The sequence below is a fragment of the Melanotaenia boesemani genome, chromosome 14 (assembly GCF_017639745.1).
Source record: "Melanotaenia boesemani isolate fMelBoe1 chromosome 14, fMelBoe1.pri, whole genome shotgun sequence".
Taxonomy (NCBI): Eukaryota; Metazoa; Chordata; class Actinopteri; order Atheriniformes; family Melanotaeniidae; genus Melanotaenia; species Melanotaenia boesemani.
The window spans coordinates 28,494,798-28,518,910 of NC_055695.1; the positions used below are offsets into that span (position 1 = coordinate 28,494,798).

Consider the following 24,113-nt stretch of genomic DNA (forward strand, 5'->3'; position numbering starts at 1 on the left):
TTTCAAACCGGTGTTGTTACAGGGTGGTATTGGGTAGCGCACATCTTTAGTAGGGAGTACAGTGTTAACATTCAAGGTAAGTAGCCTAGATACATGTCATGGCTTTTTATATTAAAATATGCGCTAAACGTTCGTCACATGTCGTATTTCAAACAAGCTAGGCGGTGGCAGAGCATGCTAACTTGAACGTGTTAACGATACTTACTTTACACAGTGTTAATAGCGGTTAATATATCAGTCATGCTTTTGATCCAACTAGATGCTAATTATGAAAATAACAAGCATAGAAAAGAATACAGTATTATATAATTTGTGCCAATACATGATATTTATTTATGTGAAATGTGTTGTTAAGACAGAATTTGAACCTGAAGTGAAACGGTGTGCTTTAAGATTAGACGCATGTAGAGCATATATGAACACCAACTTATCAACCTATTAGTATTCTTTTCTGGCTTTAATTACAGTGATTGCTTCTTTGCTCGCCGTCTTGGGAGAACACTTGATTTGATTCAGTCAAATTTGTCGTCAGTTATTTGTCTTATCTTTCCCCGATGTTTGTTGAAATAATTTACTTTATTTGGCTTAACTAGTGAAATTACCGAGGAGTGGTATGATTTGTTCATTCATGCTTTTTGTTGCATCCCGCGGATGTCTGCAACCACCCACTCCTTCCTTTCATATTTTCAACCTCGTCTTTTTTTCATCTTTTTTCATTTCAGATGCAGTTCATGCTTCTGTTCAGTCGACAAGGCAAGCTCAGGCTTCAGAAATGGTACGTGCCTTTGTCTGATAAGGAGAAAAAGAAGATCACCAGAGAGTTGGTACAGACGGTCCTGGCTCGGAAGCCCAAAATGTGCAGCTTTCTAGAGTGGAGAGACCTAAAAATTGTATATAAGAGGTGGGTAATAATTGGACTAGTTTGTGACCAGCACGTTTTAAGGTTGAACTGGATTAAAATATTATTATACTCTCCTGGGCAATTCATAGACCCATCATTTATATGTATGGTGCACTTGGAGAGTCAGGAATGAGCTGCACTCAGACTACAGCAATGAAGAATGTTAATTTGTCTTATTATATCCTGTTGCCATGCCAACAGACAAGCAGGCAAACTCTCTGGTGAACCTGGGTGACCGACAAAAATGATACCAGTAGTGCTGAGCCAGTTTTTTTGTTTTTTTGTTTTTTTGTTTTTTTTCTACAATTAAACCATTAAATGTATTAATACTTTATTGCCACATGTTACATTTTTTGCTTACAGCAATTGCATGGTCACTTATTGGACAATATTAAGAAAAGGTTATTAAATGTCATTAAAAAGCGATTAGGCCTGCTGACTGTGTTGCAGAGTTAAGCATCTTTTTTTCCATAGAGGAAAAAGTTAAAGAAACTGGGGTCAAATTCTTGCCATGATTGAAATAAACCTGAGCTACGGTGCCCAAAGCGGAGGTGAAACGTTGGGTCTGCAAAGAGGAATTATGAAAATAAGAACTCTGTCCCGATTACTTGCTTTATGACTCAAACTGCTCCAAGGCCATTTATTGTATCTCCTCACAAATCCAAAAGCTGAATATGATTACACTGATACTAATTATGACAGTGAAAAGCAGAAAATGTTTACGTTTTGTTATTAACTGGACAATAAGCTAGGCATGAATTACTTTACCCCATCTGATGTGTCACAATCCATTTAAAAACTCAGCTGAGGTTTGATCTATTGCTGGTCGACCTTCTGTTGCTGTTGTTTTTACTTGATGTGTTATTACAATTTTACTGAACCATATGCAAAGATTTTTTTTTTAATATGGACAAATTATTTTCTTAAAACAGTGTCTGTGTCCTCAAGCTGCCAGATGCAACATATGTACTATTCAGAGAACCTCCTTTACAGTAGCCACGTTTACATGTGCAAAATTTCTGCATAATTTGGATCAGACTTGTGCTGTTTACCTGAGCCTGAAAAGGTTATTCCGATCATGGCGTGCATGCACATGCATGACATGTTTGAACTGAGTGAATCATTTTGACGTGCTCAGAACTGTACCGCTGTCTGACTTTCTAGAAACGACAGTAGAAAAAGAAACTGCGTTTTCTGGTGTAAACAAATACTGCTGCATGTACATATTTATTACCATCTTACCAATTTCCAGTTTCTCCCTCCTTAACGCCTGAATTTATTTACAATTATGGAAAAGCTAAATAAATACGGTAATATAATAATGAAATAAATAAAAAGAAAAAGTCAAGCTAACAGTGCAATACAAGCCATAACAAAAAGTACTGGTTTATGTTATTTTAACACACAGCTGACGTAAAAGGCATGTGTTGTAAGGATAATTTATACCCATCATTCAGAATTCATGTGTTCATGCAAGCTGATTGGAGCATAATCCACCCGTTACAGTGAGAGTTTTGGTGTGTTTACATGAAGCAGTTTTATTCCAGTCAGGCTTTTAATCTGAATACTTGTGTCCATGTAAACGTGGCTAATGTGCGCATGTGTTTTAAACTTGGTCTTGCACACTGATGTGAATCAGTCACAGTTAAAAATGCTTCCTCGCTTCTATGTTTCAGAGGCAGTTGAACAGCTGAACTGAGCCCTTTGTGTTTCCAGAGTTTGGCTCTGCTTAGCACTCATTAGCACAGACAATAGACAAGTATGAAGTGGACCATGAATGAATTAAGAATCTAGAATCCAAACTTGTTACAAGCATCAGTCCTACCAAAAAAAAAAGCTGCAATTTTGTTTTGTTTGAGATGTGGGCCACTTGTTACCTAAATGCACAGTCCCTTCAGCCCTGCAGCTCCTCTGGCTGCAAGGGATCAACTGACCACCTCCTTTATTAGCCAATCATCAAATGCTTAAAGAGTGCCTTTGGGATTAGCAGGGATAAAGAGCCACGACAGAATAAGGCTTAACTCATTCAGCATCTGCCTTTTAAACGAGTACCCTGCATCTCACAGTAAACAGCTACCCTTAATAATAACTGAGAAGAGTTTTCTCAGCACCATTTATATGTATATCAGTTGAAGATCCAGTCTGTGTCTGGCTGAGACAGCAGTTTTTCTGGCTTGAAGTTGGTCACCGTGTTGTTGTGTTGCAGATATGCCAGCCTGTATTTCTGCTGTGCCATAGAGGACCAGGACAATGAGCTCATCACGTTGGAGATCATTCACAGATATGTAGAGCTGCTGGATAAATACTTTGGCAGTGTGCGTTTGTGCTTCCTGGATTATTTTATAATATCTTACTGTAAACTCAGACTCATAATACCATAATATGTAGGATTGTTTGATTTTTAACAGGTTTGTGAGCTAGACATTATATTCAACTTTGAGAAGGCCTACTTCATTCTGGATGAATTCCTGCTGGGTGGCGAGGCTCAGGAGACGTCCAAAAAGAACGTCCTGAAGGCCATCGAACAGGCGGACCTTCTACAGGAGGTAAGACACATTAAAGTCAATATTTTAGTGATAGTTCTAGTTTAATCTGTATTTGTACTTCTTTTCCAGTATGTACTGACATTTGTCATTGAATGTGATTTAATACTTTTTATTAATTGATGTAACACTCAAAGGCTATTTTGGACTTTTTTTCTCTCCTGTTGGATGGATGGAAATTCATCAAGAGATTAATCAGATCAGTTTAGACAAAGGCTGGAGGGATATTTCTTAGACATGTCCACACGTTTTCACACGGTCCCTTCTCATCACCACTCTGCTGGAAATGTGTTTGTCGAAACTTTACTAAAACAAGAGAAAGACACTCCCTGACCAACTTTAGAAGTGTGTGTTTGACTTTTTTACTACATAATGGGGATAAAGATCTGACTACACACCAACTTATAGAGACTTCCTGCGAGCGTTGGGACCTCACTTCTGTCCTCATGGGTATGCGTTTGTTTGAGGGTCAAGATTTGGTTTCAGGGACATTTTAAACCCTTTCAGACAGACACTGTTCTGGTTCTGATTGTGGTTCTGGTTCTGGTACCAGCTCGGTTCTGGAGTCTCAGAGCTTTGGTGCTCTCTGGTGAACTGGCCTGTAAAGTTGGAGGATTTTACTCAGTGGAAGTAAGTAGAGTTTTTGTTAAATTGTCAGGCTCCATTATGACCTACAATTTCCCAAAATAAACCATATAAACAGACAAGCAGGAGAATTTCATTAGATGTTAAGATGTAAACATGTACACAACTCGAACATGCTTTGGTGGACCTGTAACACGTCCAGCTTTACTTCTGTCTAAGTCTTTTTTTTTACTGTCCCTGTATTCCTTCTTCACTTTCTGAAGCTTGTTTATTTGGTCTGGCGTTCCCTTTTTTACACACATAACTTTACATAATTAAAGATTAGCTGAAGTTGTAGGAATTTGAAAACCAAACTATCAGAGTAAATATTTAAAAATTAATCATGTTTGGATTTTCTTTCAGAAAATGAGTCCTGGTTGTCTGGAGCGCAGTCAGATTTGTTTTATTGATGCACCTGAACTCTTTTGGAGTAGTGATGTTGGTTATAGATGTTTTATTTATTTATTTTTTATAGTAATATGTGTTGAATTTTATTGTACTTGAATCCTAATGAGAAATGGTACTCAGTTAAAGAAATGTTGACATTTCTACTTCACAGGTGTTGCCTAAAGCTTTTGCTGCGAAGAAGACTTGCACATTAAGTTTCGGTTTTACATGCTATTTCAGTGCTTTGTGTTTTTCTGTCTTTAGTTTGCTTTGTTTTTATCTTGATTGACTCTCACATGCATATTCTTCCCTGTTGTGATTTGCAGAATATAGACTTTCAGACGCGTCTGTTTGCAGGTACAGTTTGCAAAACTTCAAATAAACCTTGCTGTAGTTTTTAGGTCAGTAGCATTAGATAGACTGTAGATTCTCCAACACGATGCTAAAGCCACCGGCAACAACACATCAGCAACAACAATATTATAAATGAAAGTGATTGAAGTAGACCATGAATATTGAGGTTGTTAATGTGTTTTTTTTCTGCCTACTACTGACCCATAGCAACCCTCATATCTGTCATGGAGCTGTTTTTTTTCCAAACACTAACCAGTAAATCTTTAGATCATAGGCAGCATGTAAATGCAACGCATCAGTAAGAGAGATCCTCAGAGTTGTAATTCTGTGCCTGAGAAAGCTGCACTACAGTCTTTATCGTTCTTTCAGAGCTGCCACAAATTCTAGGTGAAAGAGAGCAAAGCTCAAGTTGCAGCCCAGAAACAAAGTGTAATTGTCTGCCTGGAGTTTCTCTGTCAGGCTGTTTATGTGATTTTGTTTTATTAAAAGCAAACATTTAAAGATCAACTTATCTTTTCCCTTTTGTCATTAAACATCCATAGGATGAATAATAAAAGTCTAATAAGACTGTTTTATTCTTAAATCTGTCAAATCACTGAAGAGTGATAATTGTTGAGTCTTCCATTCATTCCAGGGAAACGGTGGTCTTAAGACCTTCACTGATAAAGTGACTGTAAAATACCACACGTGATCCGTCAGGCTTGCTGGGTTTGCTGCATTTGTTTGCTCAATGTGGTGTCTAAAAGGCCACAGCTGATGAGTTCTGGGAGGAGAAATCAGTCCACTCCTGACAATCCATTAACTTCCACCAGAGAAAAGTGATTTTATTTGTAAAGAACAAGCAACGTTTGGACACATTTTTATGTACAACGTCGAAAAGAAAAAAGGCAACTAAAACTAAAAGTTTTCTAGTCTGGATTGCAAGCACCGGATCTCACAGATGAAAAATAAACATACAAGTAAGGTGTGTACATGACTTAACATAAATGAAGAGATTACCTTTATCTACACCTGACTGATCTATCTTCATTATGTGAATAACACATTAATCAGAAAAAATGAGGGCAGGAAAGTTTAAAGCTGGAGTTTAATTTAGCCTAAAATTAGATAATAAAGTCGGGAAGTTTTAGGAACGAGCTCCGTCGTTATTAGCTGTCATGCCCAGTTCATAATGCCTTGGATTAAACTATGATGTGGTTTATTGATTTACAGTCAGCTGGACCATCAGCTACACAGACTGTAGAGAACAGATTGTACAGTGACTGTAAAAGGTTTTCGGTGCGTTCTTAGTGCTTTTACTCTTGTGTATTAAGTGCATAGATGTTTACTGAGACAGGAAGAAGTAGGGTGCTAACCACAAGAGGGCCAATCCAAGCATACCCTCGGAGGGGTAAAAAGGTCTCTGATTGGCTCATTTCTGTATTTCTAGAGCCAGAGTGAAGACTGGGGAAGTTTGCCAAATGAGGAGATCTTGTAAAGGTCCTCGAGTCTATCTATGCCTCCATCCAGGCTATTGGTAACTACTGGACTGGTGCAGTCAGTCAATCAGCATGGGTTTCCAACTCTGCGTGCTGTGATGTCTACCTGCATGCACCTCTCTCAGTCTGACTGGCTCGTAACTCTGAGTGAAACAAACACGACGAACTGTGAGGGTCGAAGCAGGCATGAACTCAAACTTGAATGTTTTAGACATGCCCGGAAACACTCAGTCTCACCAACAGGCAGTGTAGTCTAGTGATTTCCAGTTTTATAAAAGATGTTGATGATTTTAAATTTGTTTGTTTATTTAATGATTGTAGAAAATTACAACTGATCTGGTTTTTCTCATCAATGATCTTTAAAAAAAAAGCAAATTAATTGAATTCAAGTTTGCACTTGAACTAGAAAATTGAGGTTAAAGAGCTTTGCTGCCTGTGTTGAGACCAGTCTGATGTTATTCTAACACCAAGCAATGAAACTGCTCGGATAACAGACTTTTTAAAAGTAAGTTACAAGAGTACATATTTTTTTATCTCGCCCAAAATGACTATTTTTACACCATAGATCTCTTGTTGCAAGGTGATAGCAAATCCTGAAATGTACTCCACAAATCTCAGGGGACCATCAAAACTAAACAGTGTTGATCTGTCAATACCTGCAAACCTTCCAAAGTACCTGTAGCTCCACCCTAGACCCTGTTTGGCTGACATCACAAATCTCCAGCATCAAAAACTGTAATCTGATAAATAAAGGTTCAAACAAATGAACAGACCCTGTAAAAAGGAAACTATTTCAGTGACATTACTGAACAAATTAATTCTGTTCAGAAAATTAAAATCAAGAATTTGATGGTGGCAACACACAGTCGGGGCGTCGGTGAACATTCAAATAATTAGATTAATCGTAATTCTTGACTCCTAAAAGAAAATGGACAACTTCCTCCTTCAAAAAGTAGCGATGAGGCCAAGTTGTCTGCATCAAATTGTGGATTTGAGATTTTTTTTATTTTCTAAAAGCAACTTGTCTTTTTTATTTGTGTCTGTTCCATTAAAGTTTAAACAAATTATCATCTGTTAGTTAAATAATTAACAGGTTAAAGTTGTGTTGCATTTTGATGAGTTTCTCAGCTTTTCTGGAAACAGAATTTGTACACATTTGTTGTATTACTGGACTTTTCCAGTTGCAGGACAGCGCGTATTTTCACCCAGTTCAACAAGGAAGTTCCAGAACTATGTAAAAGAGCAGCTGATCTTCAAAACATAAGGAAGCCAAAGATATTTAGCTCTTGCTGTACTGGAAATAGTCATAATTTAACCACTTTTTTGTTGGTTTTGCTTTTTCATGGGTTATTATTAGAGGAAACTTTAAAACCAAAGAAAAAAGCTAAATTATGTGCATCTTTTATATTGTGTCTTCTCTTGTCATTGTGGTTGTCATAATTAGATCTAACTGATTACTAAACAGTGCAATTTAATTATCAGGCTGCTCGGCTGGAGCTTTTTAAACACCACAGTGTTATAATGGAGGCGCACGAGACAAACAAAATCTGTTCACTGATTATCGTGTCCAAGGAAAAACTATTATGTTATCTTGACAAAAACAAATGAAAGTTATGTGGGTAAAATGAACCTGGGGGGATGGGGTGGGGGACGGGTTGGAAACAGCATTAGTAAGCACATAGTGGACTAATTATAGAGAAAACATTCCACAGGGGATTTAGTGGAAGCTGTTTTGATAAGCCTTCAGTGAAATGTTTCTCAAGAGCTGGTTATTACTTTGGTGCCAGCAGGGAGATCTTCTTCTGGAGTAATGAAGCCTCAGACGTTTTGCTGCCCTGTATCTACATGGCAGACAACAGAGATTAAAAAAAATAAAATAAAAATGAGTGGAGATGTCCCTGTGAACAGATGTCTCCATGCTGAGGTGGTGCTCCTTGAGCACGTACTGTAGCTGTAGATGTGGAGTCTACGGGCGGTGCATGCATCCTTGTGTTTGTGCTTATGAGAATGTTTGCCTCACAGGTGTGATGGTCCCAAATATGGCCTCAGAATCCTCTGGTCTTTTCCAGACTTAGACCCACGAAGGTGAATGCTTTGTGTTTGTGGATTTAGGTTGTCTGTACCACTAGAGCCCTGTAGTGCCAGTCCTCTTACTGTGTGTAAGCAGTGTATCTATCTGTGTGTAGCTCAGTTTCTCCTCGTTGGGACGGCTCTCACGGTTTGTTCCTGGTCCCACTCGATAGTAGCTGTCTCTTCATAATACACACAAGTCTGTCCTAGTTTGTCTTTGTTCTCTATTTGTGCTGTTTGACACTGTCCACTACCAGGTGTTTTACATTAATACATTTAGACTGACTTTGTACTCGTAGTTGGATAAAACTGAGTGTGATAATGAAACAGGTTTACTTTCTTGTACAGGAAATTACTGATTCATATAAACTTTTCCCTACACTAGAGTGTGGCTACTTTTTTCCTTTTTCTTGGGTGAACCTTTTAATGCTGTCTATCATACTTGAAATATACTGTTTGTCAGATCTGTTGCATCACTTTATGGTAAAAACTTTGCTCAAAATCCATGTTTATCATCTCATACGCACCTTCTGCAGTACAATAAGTCTGACATATCACACAGTAATAAACTGTGCACATGTACAAATTATTTAGTTTATTTTCTAATTTTATGTTAAAGGGCTAAATAAAGACTTCAGTTTAAAAAAAGAGAATTTTCTGCCCATTATTTCGTGAGTCAGGCTTTAAAGTGTGAAGCAAAGCTAACCTGTCAGGCTTTCTGTTTTCAGACTTTAAGCTAAGCCACGCGTCTCCAGCCTCAAGTTTATCATCCAGACACAAACTTGTTATGAATGTTTTAGTCTAACTAGACTGTTGCTTGAAGAAAAGTTGGAGAAAGTAGTTTTACTTAAAATGACGTCTCGCGCTAGCTGCTGTGTGTCCTGCATGTCATGTGGATGAATCCATGTCGTCTTGTCTTCTAAGCTGTGTGCCTTTCTCTCCCTCAGCCCCGTCATGAGTACTTTAATGTGCCTGTGTACTGATTGGCTGCCATCGCTGCTGCTGCTGCTGCTATCCACCCTGCATGCTGAGCTCCTCAGTGCCTGGCACCTTTTTTTTCTGCCCTCTAAGCACCTGATATTGTCACTGGTTTGGCAGTGTATCAATACTCTGTTTCACACATGACAGCCATGAGACAATACGGTCCAGAATAACTACCACAAATGAAAGGAAGTGATAACATTCAGGTTGGATTTGGCACATTTTATAGCAAAGACAGAAAGCTGAGTGTCCCGTTTAACAAGCGTGAAAATTATATATCAGATATAACAACATGAGTCAATGCTTATTGTTGTCACATATTGTTTACATGCCTGTCATCTGTATCTTGAATTGTTTATCACTGCAGTAGCTGAACATCTCTTTATTGTCACCGTAAAGCAGCAGGTTTGCATCATGTGTCATTGTGAGTCATAATGTGCTGTTTGACAAATGATCTTAAAATCTATTTCACATTGATCAGACTTCCAAAACTTTTGGAGTCCTCCATAAGAGAGCTTCAAGCTCTGAAAGAAAATTTAGTCATTGAATATTAATTAATTGAAAATATTCTTTTTTTTTTTTAACAAGGCTGACAAGTTGACTAATATGTGACAAGACTTTTGGATCAGGATGACACATGATGAAAGACCTCTTTTTTCCCTTTTAGATGGAACGCATTAGATCAGAATGATCTTTTAAAGAAGTTCTTTTCTTTCAGAATATTTTCTGTTCATCTGTACTTCAGCCTCTCTGTGTTTGGGAGGAAACTCTGTTGCAGAGGCTGTGGTACAGTTGCACCAAAGAGTCTGTGTTTCTGTATACAATAACGGAGTATTTTAGATGTAAAAAAAAGCTTAAAAATCAGGTCACAGATAAATTCTGAAGCTACTTAAACACAGACTCGTGATCTTTGTTTTAACTATGTCCAAAAGGAATTTGATTATTGGTTTGCAGCCACATGTGGGAAGTGAATGCAACATGTCACATGTTATCATTTCCTTTTACACTTTTGATTTGATTAGTTTTGTCTGTATCTTCTGACTTTGTATAATTTCAGTTTTCCTTGAAATGGTTTCTAGAGGTGGTTCTAAGTGTTGTATACTGACCCTGAAGTTGTGACTTAATTTTTAAAAACATGATTGTGATTACTTTCTGTTTAAATAAACAAGACTTAAGGTAAGTGGTAAAAGTGGGATTATGTGAAAATGATTTTGCACTTTGCACAGATTAAACAAGGCATCATTTTGCTTGCCATATTTTGATAAAAGACATGTAAAATATCCTTAAATAATTAACCTTACAAGTTATCTTTCATAAATAAATGCAGACTGACCACGTACTAAATAATCTTCTGTATGATCTGATGTCATGTATCTGTGTGCTGGTTGAATCAGTGGACCATCATGATGAACGGAGTGATTCACTTATCAATGTAAACAATAAATAAACGAATGATTCTTTGACCATTAAGCTACTGATGTGTTCCCCTTTACTCTGAGTTTATGTAGTTTTCCTCCCATCTGGTGACGTCTGTGTCAGGAATAAAACAAACAGCCCTGTTTGCTCTGCAGATGAAGATGTTTTGCTACATAGGTGATGAGAAATTCCAACAAAATGTTGCTCTGGAGTAAGCAGTCTGTGGTGAAAAGGGTTTGTGATTATAGCAGTGGTTCCCAAACTGGGGGTGGGCTCCCTAGTGATGGCTCAGAGAAAGAGAAAGATAAAGAGGGGATCAAACAATGATGGATCCACAGACATTTCAACCACCAATAGAAAACAATAACATTTGATGAGGCATGTCTTTCCCTGGACTTGACCAGGTAATGGTCAAGTAATGGTAATGGTCATTATTGTTGTCAATGAAAAGGGGGCCCTGCAGAAAAGTTTGGGAACCACAGAATTATAGGATTTTTTTTTTCCTTAATTACAGAAACTTGTGTAGAAATATTTTTGTTCTCTTGATATGAAGAAAGATTTCTGTCTTACTGCTCTGATTAAATTCCTCTCTTTACCTTTGTGCTGAACCTTGTTTCAGGATGCCAAAGTAAGTCATTTCCTTCTTTCTGCCATAAACCAGCAGTGTTCATGATTTCATAAATACAGCCCTCAACACATCACTAAACATCAGATAATCTAAAGCTTACCTTCAACTGATTCCATTGTTTATGAACAACCAAATTTCTGTGTATATTTAGAAGGTGGAAAAAGTTTTATTACTAGTTATAAAATTATATGGACACTGAACAGATCAGAAGGAATAAAAAAAAGCCATTTTACTGTTAGAACATGATAATAATACTAACACTGAGGTGGGCTTGCATCAGTCAAACTGAGTAAGAGATGACATTTAAAAATGGCACCATGAATGGCTGAGGACATGACTCAGACAGCAGAGCAATATTTCAGCATGATGATCATCCAATGTGCTCTGACAAAATCACACTTTACTAAGAATGAAAACTCTGGCCAGACAAGAATGTTGGCTGCCTTGAATCTGATTAGAAATCATTTTAACAAACACTTTTTATTGTTTTGGTCTTTGCTGTGATGTGGTAAAATCACAAAGTTAACAATCTGGCGAGTTATTTTCCTACTCCTGAACACTGAAACTGTTCATTTGTCATCAATGCTTTGGTTTTTAAAGCATAGTATATGTAAAATAAACAGAATAAGGCCTCTAAAGAAAAGAGAGAGAGGTAGAGACACATCCGCTCCAGCAAACAGCCTCTGAACATGATTTTCTCTAAGGCCTGGCACACACATAACCATTTTTTTTAAATCTTATGTGTTTTTTTTTATCTGGTCGAGACCTCACATGTAAAGATAAAAAACAATCAGTTTTGATCGTACTGTGTGTTGGAATGGAATGAATGTGACAACGCCATCTGGGGGTTGCAAACCCCAAGAAAAACCTAGGTGTGTTCCCATACAACAATTATATCTTTATTTTCAACAATTTTATCTTTAAACACAATTAAAAATCTGACAATGTCTTGCATAACCCCATGTGTTGGAGTTAGATCATGTGGGGTGCGTTAAATATGCAACAGAACATGATTTACTTAAATCAAAATTAAAAGCGGGCAAAAAAAAAAAAAAAAAAAAAAAAAAAAAAACTCAAACAATGTTCCAACCTGGGCTGCACCCACAATAATGATCAGTCCGTGCTTTACCCCTCACTGGGGCACAAGAGCAAATTTGTCAGTCACAGACGTTTGGCTCCACCCGCCGATGCACTGGAGGAGTGGCAGGGAAACACGCGGAGACAAAACTGCAGGGTATCCACACATAAATAGCTTGGCACACGCTAATCCCCGTATTCGTAGCCACACCCACCTCCCATGGGGAGGGAGAAAGAAGAGGCCAGGAGTACTGCGGCAGGTCTGGATGAACTGCCCTGGCACCAAACTCAGTTGTCACGCATTACGCCGCCGAAGTAACACAGCATGGCATGCAGTATTCAGCCAGTGGACCGCAACAGATTGCAGGGGAGATGATATTGACACTGGCAATTGGCCTGCCAGCATACAGCACCCACTGCAGCAGTAGGGGTTGTTGCGAAAACAGTGATCTGGTCTAGACCATGGTCCGGACCACTGTAATGAGTGGTCCCTGCCACTAGGGGGCGGCAATATCAACGGTCCAGACCACTGTAATGAGTGGTCCCTGCCACTAGGGGGCGGCAATATCAACGGTCCAGACCACTGTAATGAGTGGTCCTTGCCACTAGGGGGCGGCAATATCAACAGTCCAGGCCACTGTAATGAGTGGTCCCTGCCACTAGGGGGCGGCAATATCAACGGTCCAGACCACTGTAATGAGTGGTCCTTGCCACTAGGGGGCGGCAATATCAACGGTCCAGGCCACTGTAATGAGTGGTCCCTGCCACTAGGGGGCGGCAATATCAACGGTCCAGACCACTGTAATGAGTGGTCCTTGCCACTAGGAGACATTTAAATAAGTGATAGCTACATACTATACATTTTAGATACCAATATAAGAATATTATTATTATTTTTCTTTTTTTCTTTTTTTTTTTTTTACATTTTTTATGGAAGAATAAAGTTTATCATACATAAAAAAGACATTTGGTAAAATATTATGAAAAATGAGTCATTGGTAGGTACCATTAAAATTTATTTGTTAAAAGCTCTTTTTTTTCTTTTTTTTTTCTTTTTTTTTAATTTTCACAGTTTTATAAAATGGCCTGTAAGACCCAAAGTCAAGGAAACACATTTTAAAATTATTCTATTCTATTCTACAGTCATTTAGCGGATGCTTCTACCCAAAACGACTTACATTTGAGAGTAAGAACAACTCAAGCAAGAATTCAAACAAGATGGGACGTCATAATTAAGTAGTAGTCAGACAGCGGTGAGTCCAGTTGGACCCAGGTGCTGTCATGTAGTGCTAGAGATAGTGCATATGTATATATATATATATATATATATATATATATATATTTAGTTTTGAATAGTTTTTGTAAGTCATTTTGTTTAAATACAAGATCACGATTTCTTCACACAATATCATCTTGGGCATAAGTGCACAGAGCTTGTTCAGAACTTGGTTGAGCCAAAGAGCTGGACAAATCCTTCTAACTCATTCTGTTGAGTAGAAGAGTTGAGCTAAGTGCGGAAATGCTCTCTAAACAACTGAGTCTTTAGCTTGCTTTTAAAAGTGGATAAGGACTCTGTGGACCGGACGGAGTTAGGTATATCATTCCACCACCGGGGGGACAACAGGAGAAGAGTCTAACTACTGATTTTGTGGCCACGTTGTGGAGGGAGCACTAGGCGTTTTTCGCTGGCAGAGCGTTACTGTGGAGAGAGAGCTCTAGGTTAAGGAGTGGAGGTAGACAGGAGCCGTTTGGGTTATTGTTTTGTAAGCCAGAAGCAGAGCTTTGAATTTGATGCGTGTTGCAACTGGAAGCCAGTTTTTAAAAATAATAATAAATAAAAAATATAAATAAAATCCATCCAGTATCAGACATTTTAAAATGTAGATTTAAATTTAAGGTGAACCCATGCTCTTTCTGTAAGGCTGCAATAGAATCCTTAAAGCATTTTTTCCTGCACTCTGTCAAACAGTTTCTGGGTTGATATAAGAGGTGACTGTCACTAAAGATATACAATATTCCAGCCTTTAGGCTTTTGACATTATGCCTACTTCATAGTTAACCAAAATCCAAATTTCTCTGATGTTATCAACATTTTTATTTTATTGGGAATATAGAGAAATAACAAATAACTGGATTGGCTTATCCGGTGCATACTATACATTTACATGGTGTACTTCCCTCACAAAAGATTATACATATTAGCAGTAGTAATAAATAGAAAAAAATAAAATCCGCTGCACGATCGTTTAAATTGATTTACTGTTTTTAATGTTTGATTATGGCGATTTATATTTTAAATGTATTGCACTTTCATTCTTGTATTTTATTTTAATGCGTCTGAGTGTCCTGGCAAGCACTTTATTTTATAAATACAATGTCCCTGCACACTGTAACGAGTGGTGCTTGCCACTAGTCAATGGTCCGGACCACTGAGTGGTCCCTGCCATCGATGGTCGGGACCACTGTAATGAGTGGTCCCTACCACTGGGTGGCAACTAAATCAGTGGTCCTTACTGTGGTCCTTAAACTCATCACCAGAGCTACTCAATAGATTTTGATTCAGTCGATAATTTTAATGCCCCAACCACCACCCATAGGTTACTCAGCTTTTTAAAAAATAATTACCATGTTTAATATTTAATTTTAGATGGTTCAAACCCATTTGCAATCCTTATCTGATAGGCTGAGCTTATGTTTTCTGGAACTAATTGACTGTAATTTAGGCCTATTATTTATTAGGATTTTATTTTGTTTTAGTCATAGCAGTTTAGTCACCTGTTGTTTTTAAATGGATAAACTGACTATGTGTTCTTTCTGCCATTTGTGGGTGATTAAATGTGTTTACTTGACTTTGGGTCTTACAGGGAATTCTGGAATAGTACACAAAATACACAAAAAAGCTGAGATAAAAGATAAGTAGAAAAATAGAATAGATACATTTAAGGGCACCTGTGAGATGACAATATAATAATAGTAAAAGTGACAGTGTAATAAAAACAGCATATGATTGTAGCAGCAATGGTATATGATAATAATAATAGTAATAATAATAATAATAATAACATAATAACAAAAGTAATAACAATAATAACAGTAATAGTAATTATTATAAAACTAATAATCATAATGATAATATATACACACATAATTTTTTCCTATATATTTAGCATGTTCAATGTATGCAAAGATACATAACTGCAATGTGATGAGTGTGTGCAAAAGGTGACAGATAGAATTAGACCAGGTGTGTAATAGTAGATCTGACACAGGTAGAGGAGTTGCAAAGTCTGATTGCAGAAGGTAGGAAGGGAGACTGGGCTTTATCACTGAGAAAAGTTTAGAATCTGCTGTTTGTCTGATGTGTCGATCATAATTATGGAATATCTTAAATTTAAACAATGTAGTAATCAGTTTTTAAAAATGAAGTCCTCTGACTGCAATTTTTGTTAAACAAGGTTTCAGAAGAGAGTATTGCAAACCATTGTGTAAGACAATAAGCAGGGGTACAGGAATGGTTTACAAACCTTGATGAATTCTATTTTAGGAAAATCAAAAATTTATTTAGCAGAAAAATGTTGATAAAATATTTCCATCTATGTCCAGAAAGTGCATTACAAAGACAATGCCTTTTTCATATCAATTCTGTTTAAATATTGGCTTCCTATTGATGGTTATCACTCTATTATTCCATGAAGTGGAAGCATGGGGAGAAAAGTTGTGTGAAAATTTGTAAAAAAAAAAAAAAAAAAGAAAAAAGAGCTTTTAACAAATTAATTTTAATGGTACCTACCAATGACTCAAAATCTAATGCTCTAATACTTCATTTTTCATATTATTTTACCAAATGTCTTTTATTTATGATGAATTTTGTTCTTCCATAAAAATGTAAAATAAATGAATAAATAAATAAATAAAATAAAATTAGCCTTTCTTTTTTTTTTTTCCCCCCCCATTGTTTTATTGAGGTCTTAGAACATACAGATTAATTGGAAAATTAACAAACAATTAACAAAAAGAACAGGGAACAAAAAAAGAAAACAAAAGCAAGAACAAGAAACGCCAGGGGTTTTACATGAAAGTAATCAACAATGACAAGCAGATACAACTTATAAAAATATATTAAATTTCGAACATAGGGATACTGTTTTCAGGGCTTTCCTATTATCAGAGGAGGTCAGGGTGCGGATATATAGCTCCACTTCTTTTAGGAAACAAACACATGAGGGTTTTGTTTTGGTAACTTTACATTTGTGAATATAAAATTTGGCCAACAACAATATAAGGTTACATAGAAAGAAATAATCATCCAAATCTTTTAAATTAGCCTTTCTTATATTGGTATGTGAACTGTAGTATGAAGCACGGAATGTAGCCAATCAGAGAGCGAGCTGACTGGGTGAGCAAGGAAGTAAACGAAGTCCGTGATCACGCCGTCTCCAGTCTGTTATTTTTTCAGTTCTGGCTTTTTCTGTTAACAACAGTCCCAAGACCACCATCATTCTCTCGTCTTATATATCCCCTTCCATGCTGTGTGTTGTGTTTCTCGATTGTTACTATGTTTCTTCTTCTTCGTTTTTTGCCGGTGGTTGCTAAGGTTCTTCTTCTACGTTTTTTTCTTATGCCGGTTGTTGCTATGGTTCTTCTTCTACATTTCAACATTTGTCCGGCTCGGAGGACTAGATTGTATTTCAGTTACTGGAGAGCATCGTCATGTGTGTGTTGTTCCGTGATTACATTTTCAGAGCACACCACACACAGTACGATCATAACTGATTTTTTTTTATCTTCATGTGTGAGATCTCGACCAGATAAAAATTTTTACAAGATTAAAAAAATCGTTTTGTGTGTACCAGGCTTAAGTCGTCAGAGTTCTTCAGAAATCTTTAATTATGGAAGGCCGACAAATTGGCTCTTAACACACCACAGACCAAATGATGATTGGACAGGGAAATCAAACGATGATCGGGCGTTTGTCGTCAGCGGTAGGGAAGAGGCAAAATCGGGACAAAAACAGACCAAATATCGTTATGTGTAGATTGTCAAAGTTTTTGATAAAATCATAAACTTTGTTTTTGTCTTGGGGGAATTTAAAACCAGTTTTAGACCTTTTAAAGTTCTCTGTAAAGACTAAAACTCAGTCTGGAGCTTTTTTTTTCTGCTGCAGAGGGAGCAGACAAAGTTGTATTTTTTTTTAACAATCTTTAAGTTCACAAAAAAAGCAAATACAAATATGGAACAATAAAAGTTGAAATACAAAAGTAAAATAGCATATACAGATAACACAGAATACTGCATGAAACAAAAAAAACTAACTAAATAAATAAGGAGACAGAACCAGGGGTAACCAATACGAAGAGACAGGAAAAGACTACAAATTATGAATCACAAATAAGTGTAATACAGGCAGCAACAGTCTTTCTAGTCTTATTGTCGTCAATTGTTTTTAAAGATTTAACGTAAGACATAAACATTCTATGAAACAGTAAGAAAAGAGGTTTATGCTGTGAGAATTTACACTTATGCAGAAAGAATTTGGCCATAATAATCAATAACCTAATCACATAAGCTTTCTTTACAGAATTTTTATCATATTTAAAGAATCCAAAAACCACATCTTCAAAAGACAAAGAAAAATCATCCAACAAGTTGTCAATAAAAAATGTGGAAACATCTATCCAAATTTTTTTACTGTATTCACAATGCCAAAATAAATGAGGAACAGTTTCAGGGTGAGCATAACAGAAAGTGCAGTTGGTATCATCGTCATTAATGAATTTATTGAGGAAATGTTTGACAGGATAACATTTGTGTAAAATTTTGAACGAGACCTCTTTAAGCTTGTTATTTAGAATATAATTGTTTGTCAGCGTCCAAACTTGGGCCCCCGGAATATCCTTGACAAAGTTATTCCAGTATGCAGCAATGTAAGGTTTGGTAACATTATCGATCAAAAACAAATTACGGATAGCCTTGTTACATTTTCTAAAGCCTGAGGAAAAACCCATTTTTCCACAGAAGGTCTCACAGGGATGAATTAGAACAGGATCGGCCTGAAGTGGCACATTTCTAAAAAGCAATACTGATCCAGTCGGGATGGCCTTAATAACCATAGCATATTCTTTATCTGAGATTTTAAGAAACGAGAAACAAAATCAGCAAAACTCATAAGTTGACCGTTAGGCGATATCAATTGCATAACTAAAAAAATACCTCTATCAAACCACTGTTTTAGAAAAATACTCTTATTTTTATGTAATATGCTGTCATTATTCCAGATGTAGTACCTATGAGGTGAAAAGTTGTGCTTGTAAATAAGTTTCTAAGCTTGTAGGGCTTGCATGTGAAAATTAGACAACTTGACAGGAAGCTTATTAATTTTGTAGTTACACATTAGAATGAAAGACAATCCTCCAATTTTATCAAAAACAAATTTAGGAATGAAATTTCACATGAAGGAGTCATTCATTAAAAACTGTTTTGCCACTTGACTTTAAACATGTAGTTCAAAGTAGAGAAGTCCAAAAAGTTAAGGCCACCGTTTTCATAGGAATTGGCAACAACTGATTTTCTAATGTAATGTAGACAGTTTTTCAATGGAAAATTGTACAGTAGTTGATCAATTTTTTGGGTGGTTTTGTTGTCTAAGGACAATGAGGATGCAGTATAAGTCTAGAAATACTTTAAGCCTTGGACAAGAGAACACAACCTTTTAAAGACAGGTCCCTTTGTAACCAAATGTTGAACTTGCTCTCTGCTTTCTTAAGCAGAGGAGCAAAATTAAGATCAACTCTGTCCTTCTGAACTTTAGAAATAGTAATGCCTAAATAATTTAATTGATCTTTGACCATAATATTGTTAATAGAGGGTACAGCACATGTCTTTAAGGGGAAAAGAACACACTTATTAAGGTTTAAACTAAGACCTGAAGCTTTGGAAAATACAGATATGACATTAACAGCCCGTTGCACCTGAGCAGCATTTTTCAAGAATAAACAAGTGACGTCTGCCAACTGGCTCAATAATAAAACCCTTTCAGCAACAGAAATTCCTTCGATATTACTTGATTTCAGGTAATGACAGAAAACCTGTCCCACAATAAGAAAAAGGTACACAGAGACAGGACACCCTTGCCAATAATTGGCACCTAATTGGAACCTTGGAGTTGTACCGGTACTTAATTTAACACAACTATTTCTATTAGCATAAAGGGTTGACATAGCAGAACAAAAAAATTCCCAAAACCTAATTTCTCTAAACTAAAAAAAATAAAATAATGGGATGCTCAACAGTGTCGAAAGCCTTATAGAAATCTAAAAAGAGGATGAAACTATCTTCATCAATAAGGTCAGAATAATCAACCAGATTAAGTATTAGTCTTATGTTATTGAAGATGTGTCAATTATTCATGAAACCAGATTGATTTTCATCTATAATACTATCCAATATCAATTTAAATCTCTGAGCAAAAACAGTAGCAAACAACTTATAGTCATTATATAAAGGATTGTATCATCGCCATAAAAACACAAGTTAGCTTGAATGTCTTTATATACACAATTTATAAAAATGGTAAATAGAAAAACAAAGCCCTAAAAACTGGAGGCCTAGTTATATTTGGATAATCCAGTCTGTGGGACTCTGCTTGGATACAGGCACTATAAGGATAATGGGCAATTAATATGGATAAAAAATTAAATGTAAATACAAAATAAACACCACTGTAAAGCTTTATTTTGCAACCTGTTAAGTTGTTTATTAACCTGTTGAGATTTCCTGTAGATGGAAACTAATAAACTAAAAGGGATCATATTTCCAGCCATTGTACAGAAGTTGGACATAATTCAGTCAATAAATTATTTTTCTCTTGTGGTTGTATACTCAAACAAGATCAGTAGTCAAATTAAATGGTCCGCAAATATCAAGGGTTAAATAAATAAAATCAATAGATTTTAATCTAAAGAAAGGTGTACTTGAATTATATTCCACATATGAGGATTGTATTTCTTTAGTCTTAGTTTTTCATTTTTACATTAGAAAAAACATCCAACTGTAAATTAAACTACTGTAAGAAATTAGAGCTTAGATTTATTTACATATCACCAGTTTACAGCACATTTCAATGACCTGGTATAAACTTAAGTGATACCCAACTAGAATAAACCCACATGTGACACACATTTAACAATGGGGATAGAAATATAAATATTTTATTATTTAATTATTTTTTATTTATACAAGTGTGTGAATGTGTATAATGTAGATTAATTTGTATAAAATCTCCAGAAATTAACAGAGATCAGAATCGCAAAGTTGTTTTTCATTTGCATGTATTCATACGATTTAATATAACAAGTTAATTTGTTCAACTCTTTAGTTTCCCCTATTCCACTGATGTGGAAATATAGTGAATAGGAAAAAATATTTTTTAAAAAAGGCAACACTAAAAGAATAAAGGTGACTGTGAGCCAGAAAACAATGAATAATTTAAATAACTATAAAAACTATAAATGTATGAAGTTGTGTAGTAAGCTGTGGCCCCTCTGTCTCCTCACAGGAAGCAGAGACCCCTCGCAGCGTCCTGGAGGAAATCGGACTCACATAAACACCGTCTGCAGGCCTCAGACGCCTTCATCTGCTGTATCCTGTTATCCTGCTGTATGTAGCTGATAATCCCGTTAAACTTTGAGAAAACTCAATCACACACACACCGACATGGTTTTCCTGTGCATCTGTGTTCTTGTTTTTCTACTCCTTCTAAGACAACGTAGCACTTTTTATGTCTTTCTAGCTGAGTTATTTGTTCAACGTGATGATCGAGACAGAAATGAAACATAATTCACTGTCAACTCTGGAGGAATTTCTGCTGGATTTCAGCTGATTGTTATTAAAAAGTGGCATTTTAACTAAGTTGGATAAACACACAGAACAGGGCATATCATAAGGGGACGTTAAGAGTGTTACATGAACAGAACCAAAGAGCAATGTTTCATCTCAGCATCATTCCCATTTACAATTCACTGTGATTATCCTGAACCTGGTATTATAGGTTTACAGAGAACAAAATGCACTTGCTCTGCTTACACTGTAACACATCGCTGCAGTTAACACAACTGTTAAGTGGCTTTAAAAGTAGTTTACAGGCCCCCACTGTTTCTGACTGTTTATGTTTTAGTTTCTTACTGCTGATTATTGTTGAAAGCCTTAAACTACTGCTGGAAACAGAGAATATATATAACTGTTTGTGTGTGTTTACCTGCTATGTAGCAGGTTAACACACTGCAATGGTTTAATTATATTTATTCCTTGGTGTTTACTACTGTGATCCCTTTTTTAATTCTTTTTACGGCAACATCGGTTTCACTGAAATCAACGTTCAGTATTATTCATGCTCTGTTTTAACCAGAATTAATCAATTAAAGCTGAATTTATCATGTTTTGGCCACAAAGTTGGAAACCAAGACGACATTTTGTACAATGCTTGTCAAAAAACATCAAATCAGCAAACTTAGAGGATGTTCATTCAGCTTGATCTGGTTATAAATAAACATAAATATATAAAGTAAAAATAAATAAAACACAGGTATGACTTTAATAATTCTTATTTTATTTCTGAACATTCTGCCTTTTTTTTTTTTATAATGTATTTATTTATTCTTTTTTCTTCCAGATGGTGTAAAGGAAAGTATTATGAAATTTCCTAATTATGAAAAAAAAACATAATCACATAGAATAATGGAATCATTAAAAAAAATACTTACTTGCAACCTTTTTTTTTTTTTTTAAAAAAAAAAAAGGTTATATTTAACACAGCCAAAACATTTAGCTACGAAATAAAATTGGTTTATGTCGTATCTGATGTTTTCACAAGATGAAAAGCTGAATTAACCTCCTAAAAATGTGGTGTGTCCATTGTTTTTTGCCAGTATTTTCCATCATTTTAACCATATGAAAACATTTAGATGTTGTCCAGAAAATGCTTGTTTACTTTACACATACACCAGAAAACATTAATTAATACGACTTTAACTTTACTCTTATTAAGGCATGATTTATTGATTAGGAGACTGATAAAAGAGGTGTACTGTTTACAAAAGATTTCACTGTGTAGCGAACCGTGTCAGTATGGGGGTATCAAACCTGTGTGAGTCATTTAAAGCATGACCAGATTTTTACCACATAAGACACGAGCATGTAAACACCATATTCACTAGAGTTCAGAACAGAAAAAGAGCTCCAGTGGCCGTGCATGAGGAACCGTCATACAGCGTATTTTAATGTATTTATACTGTATTTTTAAGTCACTTGTTTGATGTGAAAAAAGGTTCCACAGTTATAAATATACACATTAATTGCCTTGGACACAGGACTTTATAAATGTTGGATTTAAATATACATTTTGTCTATATTTTGTGTTTTTTTGCACTACTTATATGTCATATCTGTTTTTACATGTTGAAACACCAAAATCTTGATATTCCCATTTTTACATGACTTCATCTAGACATTATCATGTTAAACTGATATATGACCGAGAGGATCAATGACAGTCTGTATCTTTGTTTGAGGTGTGTGTGTTTATATATCATGTTCAGCAATATACAGTCATGCAGCAAAGTCTCTGGCATCCTTTGTCGATGACTCGCAGCATGTTAGACGTGGATTTAATGTTTTACTTTGAAAATGTTCAGTAAATTTGTTATTTTACTCATTAAAAATGTATCCTTTTACCTTCTATATGAAATTTCATTGTACAGTTATTACTAAATATCATGAAATATGTTTTTATTCAAGATTTATAGATAATTTTTTTACATGAATCCATTGTTTAATTCTTTTCTGTTCTTTCTGGACCATCACGTGCTTTATATGGTTACCCACACAAAACCAACAAAGACAGATGCAATAAAAGAAACCAGTGCTTAATTTAATGTTTAATTAAAATTATGTTTCATAGAGATCACTGCTGTTTTGCTTTGTTTTGAGATCACTGCTGGGGAAAATAGGTCCGCGTTTCAGAGTTAAGTCTGGTTGTTTGAAATATATTAAATTCACATCTACAGAGAAAATCATACATTTGATCACAGAAAAAGTACATCCATCCACTGACTGGTTTACAGCCTGTTGCTTTGCTGTGCTAAGTCTAACCACTGGTAACATTTAAAAAGTGATATCAAAATGTGGCTATTATTTATATATACATAAAAGAAAAGGACAAAAAGTTGCACAGTTTGTCAAAGAATAACCTTTTTAAAAAAGTGTAGTACACTAGACACATGAAAACCTCCAAGAAAACATCACTGGATTTGTTCAAATTGTTATCTGAAAAGAGAGATAACAAAAGTCTCCTGGACTAAAATTCTTCATATCACATGAATGGTAACAAAAAATCCATTTATAACTGATTTAAACGAAGGAAGAAATTAACAGGCGATCCGAACTCTGATCAGTCCTCCCACTGAGGCTGAGAGGCCGTTTCATTTAAATCATATAGTCCAAATATTTATGTAACAAACGGGATAGAATTTTTTTTTTTTTTTTTTAGCCTGTTCTTGGTTTGATGCCTTTTTGTCTAAGATGTGTTTTGACAATAAAACTTGTTTAAAATTTGAAGAAAGTCGCAGTTTTTTATTTATTTATTTATTTTTTTCTTCGCA

At 35.8% G+C, this 24,113-nt stretch overlaps 1 protein-coding gene across 8 annotated transcripts; it reads left to right on the forward strand.

The window, feature by feature from the left end:
- LOC121652594 (AP-1 complex subunit sigma-2) lies at nt 1–21,687 on the forward strand. Of its 8 annotated transcripts, XM_042005444.1 has the most exons (7): nt 1–76; nt 723–901; nt 3,108–3,216; nt 3,310–3,447; nt 4,782–4,812; nt 8,310–8,372; nt 9,305–10,023. In XM_042005444.1, exons 2-6 carry the CDS (start codon nt 723–725, stop codon nt 8,360–8,362), a joined length of 510 nt encoding a protein of 169 aa, XP_041861378.1. In that variant the 5' UTR covers nt 1–76; the 3' UTR covers nt 8,363–8,372; nt 9,305–10,023. The 8 variants fall into 8 exon arrangements, 7 of the variants coding, with proteins under 7 accessions (XP_041861378.1, XP_041861380.1, XP_041861377.1 ...); XR_006012636.1 differs by lacking the exon at nt 4,782–4,812 and having other exon boundaries at nt 6,239–8,372; nt 9,305–9,333; XM_042005446.1 differs by lacking the exons at nt 4,782–4,812; nt 8,310–8,372; nt 9,305–10,023 and adding exons at nt 11,374–11,382; nt 21,014–21,687.
- The last annotated feature ends 2,426 nt before the right edge of the window (nt 21,688–24,113 follow it).

Bases quoted from the DNA above. Each gene is read 5' to 3' on its own strand.
- LOC121652594 (XM_042005443.1), top strand. From the start codon at position 723: ATGCAGTTCATGCTTCTGTTCAGTCGACAAGGCAAGCTCAGGCTTCAG. The intron at 3,448-4,781 runs GTAAGACACATT...TGTGATTTGCAG, and splicing joins AGGCGGACCTTCTACAGGAG to AATATAGACTTTCAGACGCG. The intron at 4,813-8,309 runs GTACAGTTTGCA...TTTGCCTCACAG, and splicing joins TCAGACGCGTCTGTTTGCAG to GTGTGATGGTCCCAAATATG.